Genomic DNA, 17,246 nt, shown 5'->3' with positions numbered 1-17,246 from the left:
CATCACCTTCCTCACTCCCAACCATGAACAGACCAAAGTTCTTGTAATGCTATTGTAAATTGTTTCAGAAATCCAAACCAGGATAAAGTAACACCATATGAAATGTTGAAATCCATAACACAATGACTGGACTACTAGACTGGATGACTGCTGGTAGCGATGAAAAAGTTTATGAAAAAATGAGGGACAAATTCTTGGGGGGGGGGGATGGTCATAAAACAAAAAGAATTTTCAAGCCAACATAAACACAATAAAAACACCACAAACTTGAGTTAGTTGAAGTAACATTCCTTCTTTGATCTCATTCATGTACAGTCTCTGGAAAAAAAATAATCATATTTGAATTTAAGTTGCATACTGTGTTTGTCTATAGCAATCTCCAGATATCATGAACATGATGATATATAATATACCAGTCAGATAATCAAATGTAAATTTGTTAGTAATTATGCAACCAATACCCTTGCAAAAGCCAGGGATATCTATGACTGCTTGGCATTATCTGATTGGTCATTGACTCAGTTACAATCTAAACACAATAATAGGTCCAACTGGTACCTCATTGTGGCAACAATTCACGCTCCCCATCCCCCCCCCCCCCCCATAATCCTACCTATTCAATAAAACACAAAAACATTCAAGTCTTTGTAAAAGATATTTGCTTGCTACAAAGCACACAAGGTAACAGTTTATATCGATAGACAGTTTTTGCTGGTATATTTCTAATGCACACCTCACGAAACACATCAATGTACACAGATGTGTTGCAGGGCCTAGTGGTACCACCTCTACTTGTACCAAACCATTCATGTGAGTTTTGTGTCATGACGTATCATTTGAAAATATTCAGAAGTTGTATTCAATATTGTTAACTGGTTACTGCTAAAGCCTAAGCAGCTTCTTATAAGTTAGATTCAACTGCTTTCTACAGAAATTTCTTGCATTTAAAGAGAACAATGCTAGTTATTGACTTGAGATTTACATTTTTGCAATATCTTTTGAAAAAGAACTTGGACTATTCTATTTTGGTCTATTCGACTTTGTTTGATATTCAGGCAGAAGGCCTAACAAACACAGTATACAACTTATTTATAGATTTCTTTTATACTTCTCGAATTTATGATAAGATAGAACCAAGTTTTAAACTTAATGGCAGTTAACTTCCTTTCTCTTTACTCAATGAATGAATTCAACTCAAACATAAATAAAGACTATACCAATTTTATAGCAAAACCTGGCAACAGCCATACCGAGGTTTCAGACCTGCTATGTCAGGGGTTAAACGGTCAAGAAAATTGCCAATCTACTAATTCAAAAAAAAAGGTTTCACCAAAAATGTTTTTCATTAAGTCTCTTTTGGATAATGACAAAAACATAACCCCTGACTGAGCTGGTTGTCTTAGAAACCCAAATTTCTGGCATCAGTAAACAAATCTTACCAATTAAAACCAACTGAACATTCATTTAATCTGGTCAACCCTGCTTCAATCCCATCAAATTTAATTATAAATGCACTCATCAATTGCATGGTAGACCAAATGACCCACACGATTAACCTTAACAAGGTCTGCACTGGTGAGAGTAAAACAACCATAAATATATGTCCGTGCATAACTGACTCAGGAAAATTAAATATTGTACATGAAGATATCATCACTTCTTTTATGATTGAAAACAGTTCTGCAAAGTTTAAGAAATGACAGTGGATAACTCCAAACATCACTTCAAGTAGAAAGTCATTTTAAAGATTTTATAGGTGTAGGCAGTCACTTTATGAATGCAGAAACAAGAATGTAGGGGAAGGGGCTGAAGTATGTTGCCTCAAGAAGGGTATTTTCTATTGTCTCTACTATTTACTGGATGTTTTCCTAAATGATGGCTAACGAGGGACATGAGGGGGCTAGAAGAGAGATGTACTTTTCGTAATCGTCACACTTCTTTCAGAGTAAAAGAAATACTTCAGATTGTAAGTTTGTGGTTCATGTAGATATCTGATTGTGAATTACAATACAACTGCTTTAAATCCTTATATACTACACTTTACCATTTGGGTAACTTTCATCAATCAGGCAAATCACTTAGCAATGCCTTGAAACAATGAAGGTCTCCATATTCTGCATTATTAGTTGCTATTCATAACATGCTTTGACATGAGTAAATCATGTTCTTAGTGGTCCCTATGAAGATACTTTCAGGGATACCAGATGGACACATTTGATACTTGGTTCATCTGACAGTACATGCTCACATCTATAAACACACACAGGCACTCAAATAACATCCCAAATGGGTCATTAGGTCTTGTTTGCAATTGATAAGTGCATTGTCATAATTTGGTCTACCAAACTGGCAAACAAGAAAACAAAGTTGCTTTTCAATAGAATTCCATTCTGAACATAAATAAACAGATATCATATATAAACAAAAAACATCTTAAACATACAAAGCCAATATTTCCATTATATACAAACATTTGCACAAAACATAAAAACTGATTTCACTTAAACCACCAGATTTCCTAGATTCTCTCAGTAGTCCACATTACTTGAGTTTGCAATCTTTACCTCACTCCCACAAATATAACATCTAGTATTTTAATAGTAAAATATGTATGAAATTTGTCATCAAAATGAGAGATACATTCAATGGTGAAGCAAGAGGTAGTTATTGAGGAACATGGGGGGGGGGGTGGCAGAAAGGGATGAGATTTAGGGAAAGAACCAACATTCCTACTATAAATATATACTGGTAACATGGCGGGTGAAACATAAAATTATACAGTTGCCAAGCTTGCAGTGTCTTCTGATACTTGCAGGTGGATGAGGAGGGGGAGGTGGGGAAGGGGTGATGAGGGATGGACAATGTGAGTTTGGCATAAGGAAAGGCTTCAAGGAATAAAGTCCAGGTTCGGACTCTTAAACTACAGATAAGCCCTTGGTTTCCCACACTAAATAGAAATTTACAACTAATATCTACAACTAATTACGCGACACACTTACCCATTATCACCAATGGCATTTCTGTTTTGCCATGACTCTAAAGTCTTTACTTTGGTGGCTTATCCTGCCTGTTATTAGACACATCCATGTACACAGCAATGTTAGATGGATAATGTACCACTATGGAATGAGTGGCTTTTATGGGTGTCATGTTCGTTAATCCTTGTAATATACATATTTTCATCATCTAGGATATCTTGTAAATTTGGTGTTTAATCAACAACATCGACCATGCTCATTTAACAGAGGGAATTCCCCCAAACCTTCTTTGAAGTTGGACCCGATTTTTTTTTTGCCTCGTTAAATTTACAGCTAGTTTTCGGACAGCTGTATTGAACACACAATGATATAAAAGACAATTGAGGCAAGAATACAATAAAATTCAATATCTCTCCAACAACTTGTCCTGAAAATCCTTTGAAATGTCAACAATCCCAATCTGAAAAAAAGATTTTGCTTTTAATTACATCATGAAATATTGGTAGCTTGAAAGTCTTATACTTTATTAATTAATACTCCAACACATCCAAATTGAATGCAAATTCTCTGCTCAACAACTATTTAAAACAAAAAGTGAAGTGCCTCAGTACCGACAATATTCCATATTCTAACCAGAATAACTAAATCATCAGAAATGCATCTTTGCCAATAAGAGCAGGGTCCATATTCATAAGCAGTCTGTAGTATGGATATAGCAAATATTAAAGTGTTTTGATCACTAGTAGCATGGCAATAACTTAATTTTACTATCTCAAAAGAATTTTGCATCATAACACATTTAAAAAGGCTGGTTGCTTCCAGTTCCTCATTGACATAGCAATATTCCACATCTTGAATCAAGTCAACTGGTGCACCATCCACTAACGGAAACTGTCGAGCGTTTCCGAAACTAGTGGGATTTTTCAAAATGGGAAGATGCTCTGTGCTGATTTAATTTGGTCCTGCATAATTAGACTTTTAAAGCCTAATATTTAAAAAAAAATTGTTTTGTGAAATGATATAATCTAGAAGTAGGTTGTTCCTTTAAACTTGAATTTCCTGGTCAAATGACCACAGTTTTGCTTTCAGAGAAATTGAGAATTCTGTCATGCTGGAGTTGACAATACTGTAGATAGATTAGGGAAAGGTTTGGCAATTCTTTTTTTAAATAGTTAATAATTGTCTGATAAGGTATCATAACTTTCTTTGAGTTGATGCGGTGAGTGTACCCACCTGATATATTAATCCATACAAATTTTATAACATATATCAGAAAATGTTTTTGCCACTAGTCTCTTCGAATAAGTTTTAAGGCCAAAAATTAAAATGAAATTCTGTCTGATCACAGGAAGCAGAACATATACTAAGCCTCCTAGTGAAATCTGCATTCAATTTCTATTTATTGTTTTCAAAATAAAAACCATTTGAAGCAGACATGTTTTGTACCAAATGTGAAGCAAATAGGTGTGATGTCGAAGATGCACATTGACAAAGTTATTCTAATGTCTTTTCTTTAATCTGTATATCCAATTTTCTTCTTCAAACTGGGAATGGATAAACATATGAAAACAACACGGTGATTGGAGGAATGGATAACCCAACATCCTCTACAGCTAAGTTGGAGCCCTATCCAATCCTATCCCAAAAGGGAAAAATATGAAAGAATCAGATCAAATCAAACATTTCGACTATCAGTGTGCAACTATGACATCACACCTGTTTGCTTCAAGTTCACTTACCACCAACAGATTAACAATTAATGATAGATCAAAGTAATGATGATACCTAGGCTACAGTCATCAACCAACCTTGAGGATTTAATCATCCAATTCATATAGATGACAACAAAGACTATTGTCATTTTATTAGAAAATTTTTTATAAATAGCCTTATATAATCCCCAAGTATGGTCAAGTATCTTGAAAACAATGCTAGCACACAAGTCAAATCATCTAAATTCATCAAAATCAGCAGATAGAACAAAATTGTTTTCTGAGGAAGTTTTCAGTACAGATAACATTTCAAATTTTTCATGGGCAAGTGGTGGTGAATCCTTATTGCTGATATTAACCCATATGTTACAGCAATTATTTATTCGTTTCAAGAGTAGACATAGCAGACAAATTTGATTAAACTCAATGAAATATTAAATATCACCATCAACGTTGCCATATTCAAAGGAGAATTTTATATATTTACCAAATTTAAAAGGCAAATATCCTCAACCAAAATAAAAAGAAATTGAACATCTGAGTAATATTTGCACACAAATTATTCCACTTTTTTTTTTATCAAAATGGAACGTATGCTATCCTGTAATTAAAAGAAAAGATATGAATGAATATATCTGAAACTTATCCACCCGTTCATTTCACCTTTAATTCTTCTTACTTTGGTTTATGCCCTAAAAACGTTATACGTTAAACAGATAAAATATATATTTAACTTTCATGTTTTCTTTACAGGTAAACATTATCAAAGTGAGGTCGTAACCTATGAAACCAGCATTTGTCCACATACATACACAACCATTGCACATTCTGCTTGAAGCAATTCTATGCATAACGCTTAAATCATACACAGCGATTGAATATGTGCGTACTTCGAGGCAGTTCTTTTCTTCTCACCTATGTCGTTACAAAACTTACAGTTTCAATTCACACACTGTTTGAATAATGATTAACATATTTTTACTTCACAAAGCCCAAGACATTTTGTTTTCTATCAGCAGAGAATCCACTTCTTGAGTAAATCAGTCACAAGTGCGTATTGTCTATAAATGTTGCATACCATAAAATGTCATGTAGGTAATTGTTACTGGGACCATTTATAACAGCATGTAAGGTTGCATATTCATTGTATCAAATAATGCTGCAGCTACAGACAATTTCGTTTGATACAAATGCTCAGCTACATAAAATTGCAACAAATGTGTACACCGAAAGGCTGGCTGCTCTCAAGGCATTTTTGTCTTTTCATCCTCACAGATATTTAATGTGTGTACTTTTCAGAGTTTGTACTGTAAGCTATAACGACATAAATTGAGGCCAAACTTGAAAGGACAGGTTAGCCAATTACACTAAACACATCACTTTAATGATTCTCTCAATCAGTGACATGAGCTGTTAGGTTCTACCTATAGAGCATACAATTGTTTCAAGCCATCAATGGTAAATTCCTTCCTGCCCCTTCTCCCTTTGGCAAGGAAGCAAACATTGCATACAAACCTCTCACTGCATATTTCCTCTCATGGCAGGGTATTCAAGTCTCACTGTACAGGTGTAACTCCTTTGCTGTAGGGTAGGTAGTCACTCAAACCACACCCCAGTGATCTAAACCCAGTTAGGTTGTGCAATAAATCACATTGGGACCAATCCAGCCCAGATAAAAGACCCTTAGAAGCTAATTATCGCAGTCTCTCTGACAAACGATCTGTAAACGGACAGCGCCCTCTGTAGTTCAGGATATACTGCAACTCTTGCGAAGAGACTGGTTCGGATCCTGAGCATTGAGAATGGTTTTCCTTTTCTTATCCTTCCATTCTATGTGTGGCAGCAAGTATCTATGAATGTGGTTGGCATCGGCATACGACTTTAATCTAGTTCTCAAGTTTGGTGGCAGCGGAAGTTTGTCAATGGCATAGGTTGAAACACAGTTAACAATGGTACGGCAGCAGTAATCTTGCAGGCTTAGTACTGAAGGGGGATCAATAAGAAAGGTATTCAGTAAGTAGAGTGTAGTCAATGGCATAGGTTGAAACACAGTTTACAATGGTGCGGCAGCAGTAATCTTGCAGGCTTAATACTGAAGGGGGATCAATAAGAAAGGTATTCAGTAAGTAGAGTGTAGTCAATGGCATAGGTTGAAACACAGTTTACAATGGTGCGGCAGCAGTAATCTTGCAGGCTTAATACTGAAGGGGGATCAATAAGAAAGGTATACAGTAAGTAGAGTGTAGTAAATGGCATAGGTTGAAACACAGTTTACAATGGTGCGGCAGCAGTAATCTCGCAGGCTTAATACTGAAGGGGGGATCAATAAGAAAGGTATTTAGTAAGTAGAGTGTAGTCAATGGCATAGGTTGAAACAGTTAACAATGGTACGGCAGCAGTAATCTTGCAGACTTAATACTGAAGGGGGATCAATAAGAAAGGTATACAGTAGTGTGTAGTCAATGGCATAGGTTGAAACACAGCTTACAATGGTGCGGCAGCAGTAATCTTGCAGGCTTAATACTGAAGGGGGATCAATAAGAAAGGTATTCAGTAAGTAGAGTGTAGCCAATGGCATAGGTTGAAACAGTTAACAATGGTACGGCAGCAGTAATCTTGCAGGCTTAATACTGAAGGGGGATCAATAAGAAAGGTATACAGTAGAGTGTAGTCAATGGCATAGGTTGAAACACAGTTTACAATGGTGCGGCAGCAGTAATCTTGCAGGCTTAATACTGAAGGGGGATCAATAAGAAAGGTATTCAGTAAGTAGAGTGTAGTCAATGGCATAGGTTGAAACACAGTTTACAATGGTGCGGCAGCAGTAATCTTGCAGGCTTAATACTGAAGGGGGATCAATAAGAAAGGTATTCAGTAAGTAGAGTGTAGTCAATGGCATAGGTTGAAACAGTTAACAATGGTACGGCAGCAGTAATCTTGCAGGCTTAATACTGAAGGGGGATCAATAAGAAAGGTATACAGTAGTGTGTAGTCAATGGCATAGGTTGAAACACAGTTTACAATGGTGCGGCAGCAGTAATCTTGCAGGCTTAATACTGAAGGGGGATCAATAAGAAAGGTATACAGTAGAGTGTAGTCAATGGCATAGGTTGAAACACAGTTTACAATGGTGCGGCAGCAGTAATCTTGCAGGCTTAATACTGAAGGGGGATCAATAAGAAAGGTATTCAGTAAGTAGAGTGTAGTCAATGGCATAGGTTGAAACACAGTTTACAATGGTACGGCAGCAGTAATCTTGCAGGCTTAGTACTGAAGGGGGATCAATAAGAAAGGTATTCAGTAAGAAGAGTGTAGTCAATGGCATAGGTTGAAACACAGTTTACAATGGTGCGGCAGCAGTAATCTTGCAGGCTTAATACTGAAGGGGGGATCAATAAGAAAGGTATTCAGTAAGTAGAGTGTAGTCAATGGCATAGGTTGAAACACAGTTTACAATGGTGCGGCAGCAGTAATCTTGCAGGCTTAATACTGAAGGGGGATCAATAAGAAAGGTATTCAGTAAGTAGAGTGTAGTCAATGGCATAGGTTGAAACACAGTTTACAATGGTGCGGCAGCAGTAATCTTGCAGGCTTAATACTGAAGGGGGATCAATAAGGAAGGTATTCAGTAAGTAGAGTGTAGTCAATGGCATAGGTTGAAACACAGTTAACAATGGTACGGCAGCAGTAATCTTGCAGGCTTAATACTGAAGGGGGATCAATAAGGAAGGTATTCAGTAAGTAGAGTGTAGTCAATGACACATCGATACAGGGACATCAACCGTGTAAGTCCGCACATTAGTCCATTATTGTCCGGAGGGGCATTGTTTGCTATAGTCTGGAAGCAGTCACTTTGTATGCTACGTTAAAGGATTATAGCAGAGAATACTCAAACTGAACCAGGGCAGTACAGCATTTCATTGTATCTATGTCACTTTGTAATTTCATATTTTTCATATCCACGGAAATCCTTCTCGCAATCTTTAAAGAATTATCTAATGCACAAATTAATTTTAATTTTGGATGCATTGCACACTGTTGAAAATAATGCTATATGTGCAAGTTGTGTTTCTATACCCCATTTATTTTGTTTTTTCTTGTGTGAAAAATATCCCTTTAAACACATCAGGCTCATTATTTAAACAAAAGGTTGGACTTTGTCGTCTGACACACCCACGGTTATTTCAGTTCCTCCATGTATGCAACACAAAGTCAATACCAGAACACATAACAATTTTATGATCTCCAGTAAACAATGGGCTATAAATTTGTCTAGCACATGTGTATGGTATTGAATAACATGTTAGGGTGCTTAGTGACTGACTTGAAGGCTAAAAGAAGCTATTTAACAATCTTGTCCAGGATACCTTTGGCTGTACTCCACAATCTGTCTAAGCCATTTCTTTTCAGAACCAGACGGGAGAGCTCAGTCAGAGATTCTGTAACGTTGAAATCACAGAGACCACTGACTTCGAAGTATACCATGTCATGTTTCTTGGCGTATGACAGGGCTTCTTCCAAACCGATCTGTCTCTTGAAGGCTAGGTGCAATCTGTTCCCCAGTAAGATCTTTGGCACTCCCGGAGCATGCTAATAAGAAAAGCAATTATTGTTACATCATCAACGTGTTACTACTTTTAAATTGCCATGGTGATATGAAACAGAGAAACTACAATCGTGGCGAGTAGTTATGACTCATGGTTCCATCATATCAACCAGACATACTCTGTAAATTCAAAACCATTCATGTAGTGACAAATTTTAATATACAAATCGTCATGCATGCATAAGTAATAGTTTGAAACAAAAATTAAAAACTGGTCAGGAATCTGAATGGCTAGACAGGCAGAAGTAATGTGCAGTGGATTCATTGTAAAAAGGTTTAGTACTGCAGTTTATATGCAAAGTAACAGTCATCCTGTGGTACTACATAGTTCACATTAACTTGTTACCTTCTTCTTTCGAAGTTCAACCATTATAAATTTCAAGTGGACGACACAGATCAGAGAAAACTAAGCTTTTTATACCCAAAGAAGCAGCCATCCGTGAGGTTAATCAATTACACCTATTAACTTTTTCTTTCTAACCTCGCAATTATTAAATTTCACACACACTTACACGGATCCAGAATGTTTAGAAACTCATAATTATGAGAGCAGATGCCTAGATTTAAACATCAGTTGAGATTATTTTTTTAGTGTATTTCAGGACTTAACCTCAAAAACTAGAAAAAAAAGCACACTTGAAGGAATAGCTAGGTATTGCTCTTTTTGGGACAGTGTGCATTCCTTCACATCTCAAGATTATTACAAAAGATACGTTTTTGGTGGTTTTACCTCCTCTACTTCTGAGAGCCACCTGTCGATACCCTCAAAAGACCACCTGTTGGAAATGTCGTAGACGAGTAGGATACCATGAGCCCCCCTTGAATATGTCCTGAAGATGGTACAGAACCTTCCCTGCCCAGATGTATCCCTGAAAAAGAGAGACACTTGGTGCATGAGTCAAACTTTGTAACTTCAACAGTATAGTATATATACATTTAAAATGTGTCTCGTAAACTATACTATACATTGTTGGTAGTTTGATACTCTCACATCAATACAACAACATTAACTTCACCATTATGGCTAATAGAGAAAAAAACTAGATACAAGTCAGCTAAATTTGGACACAATGACAGCATATAGCATCCTGTATTAAACTACATATCAGAAGTGTGTGTAGAAGGATCAAGGAAAGTACACACAGTAAACATTGTGAGAATTATTCAAAACACACCGCCAGGAACGATATAATCTTTTCATATTTTTCTCAAAAGAGACTTCTCAAGGAAGTGATGCTGATAGTCATGGAAACTTCCCACTTTTTTTGTTTTCTTTCTTAAGAATGGAATGCACAGACTGAAACACATAGAGGATCAAATTGGCATACATCACATAACATCTTTCATCAGGATCTTATAGAGCGGCTGAGGCAATTAACTCTCACAGGCTGGTACAACTGTTTCCTTTTGCTTGGCGTGTAGGCGGAATCGATTAATATTTACAAAATATGGGAAAATCCCTACCATTGTTTGTGGAAAACAAATTTCAAGTGGGATCCGAAGTTTTCTCTTTGAATAAAGGACAGGGCTTTAGATGGCTGATAGCATGGATGGCTGGCTACTGTAACTGAGGACCTTGTCACATCCTCTTCCTTCTCCTCCCCCTGGACTTTGTCAACAAGTTTTGTCAACAACTTTTTGTCAACAGGTTTTTTCAAGTTTGTAAACAAATTGTCAACAGTTCTTATATACCCCTAAATCTTCTGGTTCTAAAACATTGGGATCGTGGATGCTTTTGGACAACTTTGGGGGGGGGGGAAGAAATTAACCCTGTTATGACATTCAGGGATTATAGGAGATTAATGAATGCTCTTTACTCTTTAGAATTTACTGAGGTGAAGTCATTAGAGTCGTCAAGTTATATACTCACATCTACAGTATTTGGCATTCTCAACCAGCACTACTGTAACTATTACTGTTATACTGTACCATAAATACACTTCCTAAGGGTAGTTTACAACAAGTACTGTAACAGGGGAACAAACCATTTATCATTAATAAACAAAGGGCCATATCAAGTTTTAATAATCATGGCTCCTCCTCTTTTGAGAGATAAATGGCACACATGTACAGTTTATCCACTATATCAACTCCTGTATTGTAAACTCAGGGTTATGCAGCAAACATTTAAAGATTACCATCGAGAGACTTTCCAGTAGAGAAATATCTCATTAATGTCATTATCTCTTTCTTTCTTACTGTCTTTTTGGCACTGAAGAATTCATACATGTACTGTATACTCAATGAGGTAAATTACATACTACTTTCATATGTAAACTGTTTTTGCTCAAAATTTCAGTTCTGTTGGTAGCTTACCATCATTATTAGAGCACTCTTTCAAATGATACTAGTTCTGTGAATACTGTAATGTAGATGTAACCTTCATGATGTTCAGGTACATATAGTAGTTGCATCATACAGTGCATTATCACCTCTTAAACTTTATTGCAATGGATTAAAAACTATTATCAGCTTCTTACCAGATCTGAAGTTTCACTCTTTTTCCATCCATCCATATTGTTGCAGTTTTATGGTTGTATCCTGAAAAGATTTGTTATTCAAAAATGCTGTATGTTTTGTAATCTGTACATACATAACATACATGTTACATCTTAGATACTAGTAGTGACTGAATGGAAGAGCCTAATGAATATAAAAGTGAGGAATAGATGACAGTAATACAACATTTGCTGGTATTTATCACAATAATTAATACATCCCTACTGAATTTGAAAATATATACTGTATATTGTATATGGTTACTTTCACAGTATATAATACCAATGGCAGAGCTAGGGGTATTGGTCAGGAGGGGCGAGAATGGTCTGTAGGGACGCTTTGGACACTATCTAAGTGGAGCGCCACCACAGGTTGGCGCGTAGCATACAGACATATTTTGAGTAAAGATACTCCCTAGATCGCCAGAAATGACCCTTTCCAGGCCTGGCTAATTTGCAGATAAACGAAGAATAAATAGGTGTCATCGCCAAATTACACCAACAAACTGTGACAAATGTCAATAGGTAGATGAGCGCAATAAAAAAGTCAATAATCGCGAATAAGTAAAAAGTGGTAAAGAGCTGAAAAGGGAGCCAGCAGTCCACTTGAGTCCGTCAGGGGGGCGGACCCCCCCCCATGACTGTATGGACGCTCCGCCACTATATAATACCATTTATGGAACTTGAATTTCTGTTCTTAGAGAAGTTTAACTACAGGTAAGTTATTGTCAGATTCATTACATATTAAACTAAATGATATAAAAAGGGAGCAAACATAACACTTCAGACCTCAAGGACAAGGGCAAAGGTTAGTTTAACCAGGAAGCAGCTGCACTAGAAAGTCACAAAGTTGCTTATTAATGTGTTTTTCAGTAACCAGAGTTAACAGACATATTCAGACGACTACCAGAAAATACTGTACTTACATCACCTTAAATTTCCTACATAGAAGATTTTGTCAAAAATGAGAAATTTGAAAACATTTAATGTCACTGTTGACCTTTGGTGAAACCAAGGCTCTTGCTTTGCTGTGGATCTACAGTGCCTCCAAGCTTTCATTTCTTGAGCGATGAAGTTTGTAATAAGGTTTTCAGACTTGAATCTATGTGATCTTGCAAATGTTTACAACATTTTAAGCTCTTTCGTCTACTGCACCTCATACACCTAACACTGGCTAAACTACCAACAGTACACACCTATTAGAGTGTAGTGAATAAAAGATTGCACACTCAATCTTACTGAACTATGCCAACTTCAGATTTAAGAACTTTAAATGTAATGAGTTAAGTACATATAGTATGTTTGTAGAATCTTCTTAACCCTCACAGCTGACTTGTTGCAAAATTGGTTCCTTAATACTTATAATTCAAAATATCAATATGGAATAGCTTTTCATGAGATGGAGAAGTCCTGCTTGTGGACAGTAGTCTGCTTCATAGACTCACAAAGAAACTGTACCATAATGTATAAAGTGCTCACCTTCAGGATTCATGCACCTCCTGTACTTTACCGACATTGTTTTCTATCCTTTCATACTTCTCAACATTTGGTAACACATTTAATGAACTTTCACCCTTTATCAAGCTTTAAGTAAATAGCTATGGGAAATGATACAACTTGCAAGTTTTCAAACTGTCAGCAATTTTTTCGAGCTTGAATTAGCATGACGCTTCAATTTGTAAACACAGGTCATAAATATACAGTCCTACAGTGGGCATGATACTGCACATTTGTACAGTAGATAGTCTTTAGCATGTGACCATTCAGATACACCTAATACATGCTTAATTGTTTAATGTTCTCATTATACTACACAGATTGTACAAGTTTATTCAAACAACAATCATTTTTCAAGGCTTCTTCTATAAAAGATACTGTATATGAAACATTATTGGAATATTTTTTTCTAAACAAAGAGGTTTTTTTTAATGAAAAAATAGATACTTCTATTAAAGCTATCTACTGTACCTGTAGCAAGATGCTGAGTGGCAAATGCTCGAGCGACTTCATCCAGTTTCTCCAAGATTTCTTCCTTCCCAACATCGCTGTCTCCGACAAGGAGGAATTTTAAGAGATAATCGTAATTTTTTAAGGTTGGAGAATGAGGTGGTGATGACATGACTCTTACAAATCAAGAGGATTCCCTCCTCCTGTTGATGTTCTTAAACGATGCTCTGTGTCTTTGAAATTAGCGGTTCTCAAGTTACCATCTCTCCAATGCATACTGTAATATTTCAGTTAATTTCTTTTTAAGTCACAAACTTTAAATATTTTGACAGCTGAGAGGCTTTCAAGAAATAAGCCCTTACTCTATACTTGAGTCATTTCAACTGCTTCTCTGTTGTAAGGCAACCGTATCAGTTCTCCCTTCGGGTTAAACATTCATGTCAGAAATTGTATTACATTGTATTACATATTGGCTCCAGAAATTGTATTACATTGTGTTTCATATTGGCTCCTGAAGACAAGCAAAGATAAATCCAACACGAAACAGCCAACTGTTAAAGAAGAAAACAAAATAGAATGAATTAGTTTACATTTTCTTCAGTCAGGCAAGTTTTGTCTGTAATTTACTCATACTCAACTTGTCAACATCTGACGATAACATACTGGGTTGTTAATTGGAAAGATAATGCACAAGTGTGTAATCAAAATCTGTATCAAAACAAGTAAAAATTGTTATGAAAATTTAACGTCTGTACCACATTCCAAAGGTAGGTGTGCATTTGTTGAGTTAATATTGTTAGGTGCCATATAACAGCCCAGGCCTCGACAATCATTTTTAAAAGTACTAGCTATTTGGCGACCGTGACTAAATATCTAATAGCCAAAACATGAAATTCACTATGATCGCTGTTCAAGTCTTCATACTTACAGTATAGTACATATATACAACATCAATACTTTCTGTCAACTAAGGTTAGGCAGAAACATGGCGTTACATAATTTGGAAAAATATATTTCTGTGCAGAATGAAATTTAAACTTTTTCCACCAAATGTAAGTGATGAACAAAGGAAAAAAAGTCCCAGAATCATTAATATGCAGCTAGGCCTACTGTATACTGTCTCAAACAATTCCAAAGAACATCTGCAAAAGTACCTACGAAGGTTGCTTGGTTTCTGTAACATTAAGGCTCCTCTAGTACAGTACTTGGCATACAGTTTTGTGTGCGTGAAACCTATGCCTGTACAGTACCTACTGTAGCCGAAACTTCAGCCGCTACTTGATTAGCAATAACAGCAAACGCTTCTCAAAGCTCTTTAAATTGTTGTATAGTTTGCGAATTATAACCGATGGCATGTAGAAAATGCCTGAAGACATATTCACTTTTTTGGCCACCTTATTGGTATTCTGACATGAACCTAATGCTATCCTACTGATGTTAGTGTATGTTTACCAAAATGACAGATAATCATGACATAGTAAATTTGATTTTCTGCATATCAAATCTGAAGGAGTCTTGTGTCATTAACTTATGAATTTAACTATCGCGATACTTGGAATAAAGTAACTTACAACTTGTTAAAGTTTCATACATTGTAGTTTTTAATCCTATAAATATAATAACGTCAGATTTAGATTCCATATATGTTTATCGTTAGTCAAGTTAGTAGTCTACTTGGGCAGCTAGTACTATACATAACTGTTTAGGGGTTGCTTGCACATAACCAAGCTGTCATGATATCAATGTTAAACAAAAATTTTTAATTGGCTTACAGGTAGATATGAATATAAAAATACATGTTTATGAATGCCTTTGAAAACATTATGTACTTCAGAAGCTCAACCTGTTCCCTGTAATACATTGTTATATATCCATTTTAAGTGATGTTTTTGCTGTATTGTGAAAATGCTGCACCTTCAAATATTACTATATTAGCAACGATACAGCAGGCAACCTAAACTTTTTGCAGCCAAGCAGAGTTGCATATTTGATGAGTTTAATCCTTTTCTTGTATAGGCTATGCTGATCAAATTGTGTTTTTTGTTTTAAGCTTTTAACACCCTCCCCCCAGTTTTGCATGTTTTTCTGGCATTTGGAAATCTTACTCCCTAAACATTACCGACATTGCCTCAATATGATACCACTACACTCGGGGATCTGACCTGTCTGAGCTTAGAGGCTCAGAGCATAGCAAACAGCATCAAAAGTCAATCGATGTATACTTAGGCCAACATTACATTTACAGTTAGCTTATCGACAAATGTGTCAATTAAGGGGTATAAAGAACTTGACACGGCAGACATTTTGTGGCCAAATTCTGCTCAATTATACGTTTCGTAGGCACAGAACAATAAATATTTTGGGATCATTACATTTCTGACGAACTGCACATATGAAAAATGCATACAGTCGAGTGATTTAGATGTTTTGTTGATTGACATTGTTAATCAAATCCTAGGCTTGAGCGCGTCAATTATGAGTCCACCATACAGTATAGGGCTAGTACTACTGAGTTAGGCCAAGGTACAACTAACTAAATATGTAGGTCTGGGCTAGTATACTAATGCCATGGTAAGTCAAGCCAAAGTATGACTAGTCGAAGCCTTTAACTCAGGTCTATCCTCTCACTTCTAAGGGCCAAACTTGATTAAAACCGAATCTTAATTGTTTAACGAGGCTAGGCCTAGTGATCTTACTTATAAAGCTAATACAACTTAAGTCCAGGCGTAACGTTCAACTTAACTTAGGACCTAGGCCTAGGTTGAGTATTATTACTAGTACTAGCCTAACTTAGGTTAAAAAAATTAGTAATACAACAAAGATTCATACGGAGAAAACTGGGGAAACTATTCAACCAACCGATTGCAGTATGTATTAGGTATTAAGCTATAGAAAGAAGGTCATGCTTACGGAAGCGATGTTTTTCCAGCTTCTTAGGTCAATGTTGTTCTCAGACTCACAATAATATACCTTCTGCTGTTGTTACGTAGTAGTTAGACATAACCTAGGTGTATGTTTACTGCAAATGCAATGTAGCCTAATGATCTTTTGATATGACTTGCACAAGACGAAGTGTGCAGAACTGGTGAATCGATCGCTGTCGTACAGAGCAAAAAGGACAATGACCTCATATTTTCTTTATCCTTATCGGCCGCCGTTTCAGCAAATAAACAGTAAACATAGACAACCGGATAATTTGTGGGTTGTTTACCTGGTAGATCTAAACACACAATAAATGAGACGTGTTGGGGAGGGAAGGTGAGGTGTGTAGAGGCACAAAGCTAGATTCCATCAATAGGATGACAAAGAGCTCTGTACTAATTACAGTTGGGCATTATGCCTACAAGAGGTGCAGGGAGGGGAGCATATGGTGCCATAGGTCCTATTATTCCAGCACTGGGGGAGGCTGGGAAGAACATGGGGTTGAGTGCCATAAGCAGAGAGATGACTGCTAAAACTAAACATGATCACTCATTCACAAACTTTATATTTACCCTTAGAGTAT

General features: G+C 36.4%; 1 protein-coding gene across 4 annotated transcripts; it reads right to left on the bottom strand.

Annotated features, from left to right (window-relative positions):
* Positions 1 to 272: 272 nt before the first annotated feature.
* LOC139959358 (ras-related protein Rab-40C-like) lies at positions 273 to 16,825 on the bottom strand. 4 transcript variants are annotated; one of them, XM_071956874.1, is made up of 6 exons: positions 16,601 to 16,821; positions 13,763 to 14,292; positions 11,777 to 11,837; positions 10,027 to 10,165; positions 9,058 to 9,280; positions 273 to 6,673 (listed from the first exon to the last, which is right to left on the bottom strand). In XM_071956874.1, exons 2-6 carry the CDS (start codon positions 13,911 to 13,913, stop codon positions 6,438 to 6,440), a joined length of 810 nt encoding a protein of 269 aa, XP_071812975.1. In that variant the 5' UTR covers positions 13,914 to 14,292; positions 16,601 to 16,821; the 3' UTR covers positions 273 to 6,437. The 4 variants fall into 4 exon arrangements, with proteins under 4 accessions (XP_071812975.1, XP_071812973.1, XP_071812977.1 ...); XM_071956872.1 differs by having other exon boundaries at positions 16,652 to 16,821; XM_071956876.1 differs by lacking the exon at positions 273 to 6,673 and adding an exon at positions 7,848 to 7,960 and having other exon boundaries at positions 16,652 to 16,825.
* Between the last annotated feature and the right edge of the window lie 421 nt (positions 16,826 to 17,246).

This window comes from Apostichopus japonicus, chromosome 19, assembly GCF_037975245.1.
Source record: "Apostichopus japonicus isolate 1M-3 chromosome 19, ASM3797524v1, whole genome shotgun sequence".
Taxonomy (NCBI): domain Eukaryota; kingdom Metazoa; phylum Echinodermata; class Holothuroidea; order Aspidochirotida; family Stichopodidae; genus Apostichopus; species Apostichopus japonicus.
This window is presented reverse-complemented; position numbering and strand designations above follow the sequence as displayed.

Bases quoted from the DNA above. Each gene is read 5' to 3' on its own strand.
- LOC139959358 (XM_071956874.1), bottom strand. From the start codon at position 13,913: ATGTCATCACCACCTCATTCTCCAACCTTAAAAAATTACGATTATCTC. The intron at 11,838-13,762 runs GTACAGTAGATA...AAATCTTTTCAG, and splicing joins CACTCAGCATCTTGCTACAG to GATACAACCATAAAACTGCA. The intron at 10,166-11,776 runs GTAAGAAGCTGA...TCTCTTTTTCAG, and splicing joins AGAGTGAAACTTCAGATCTG to GGATACATCTGGGCAGGGAA.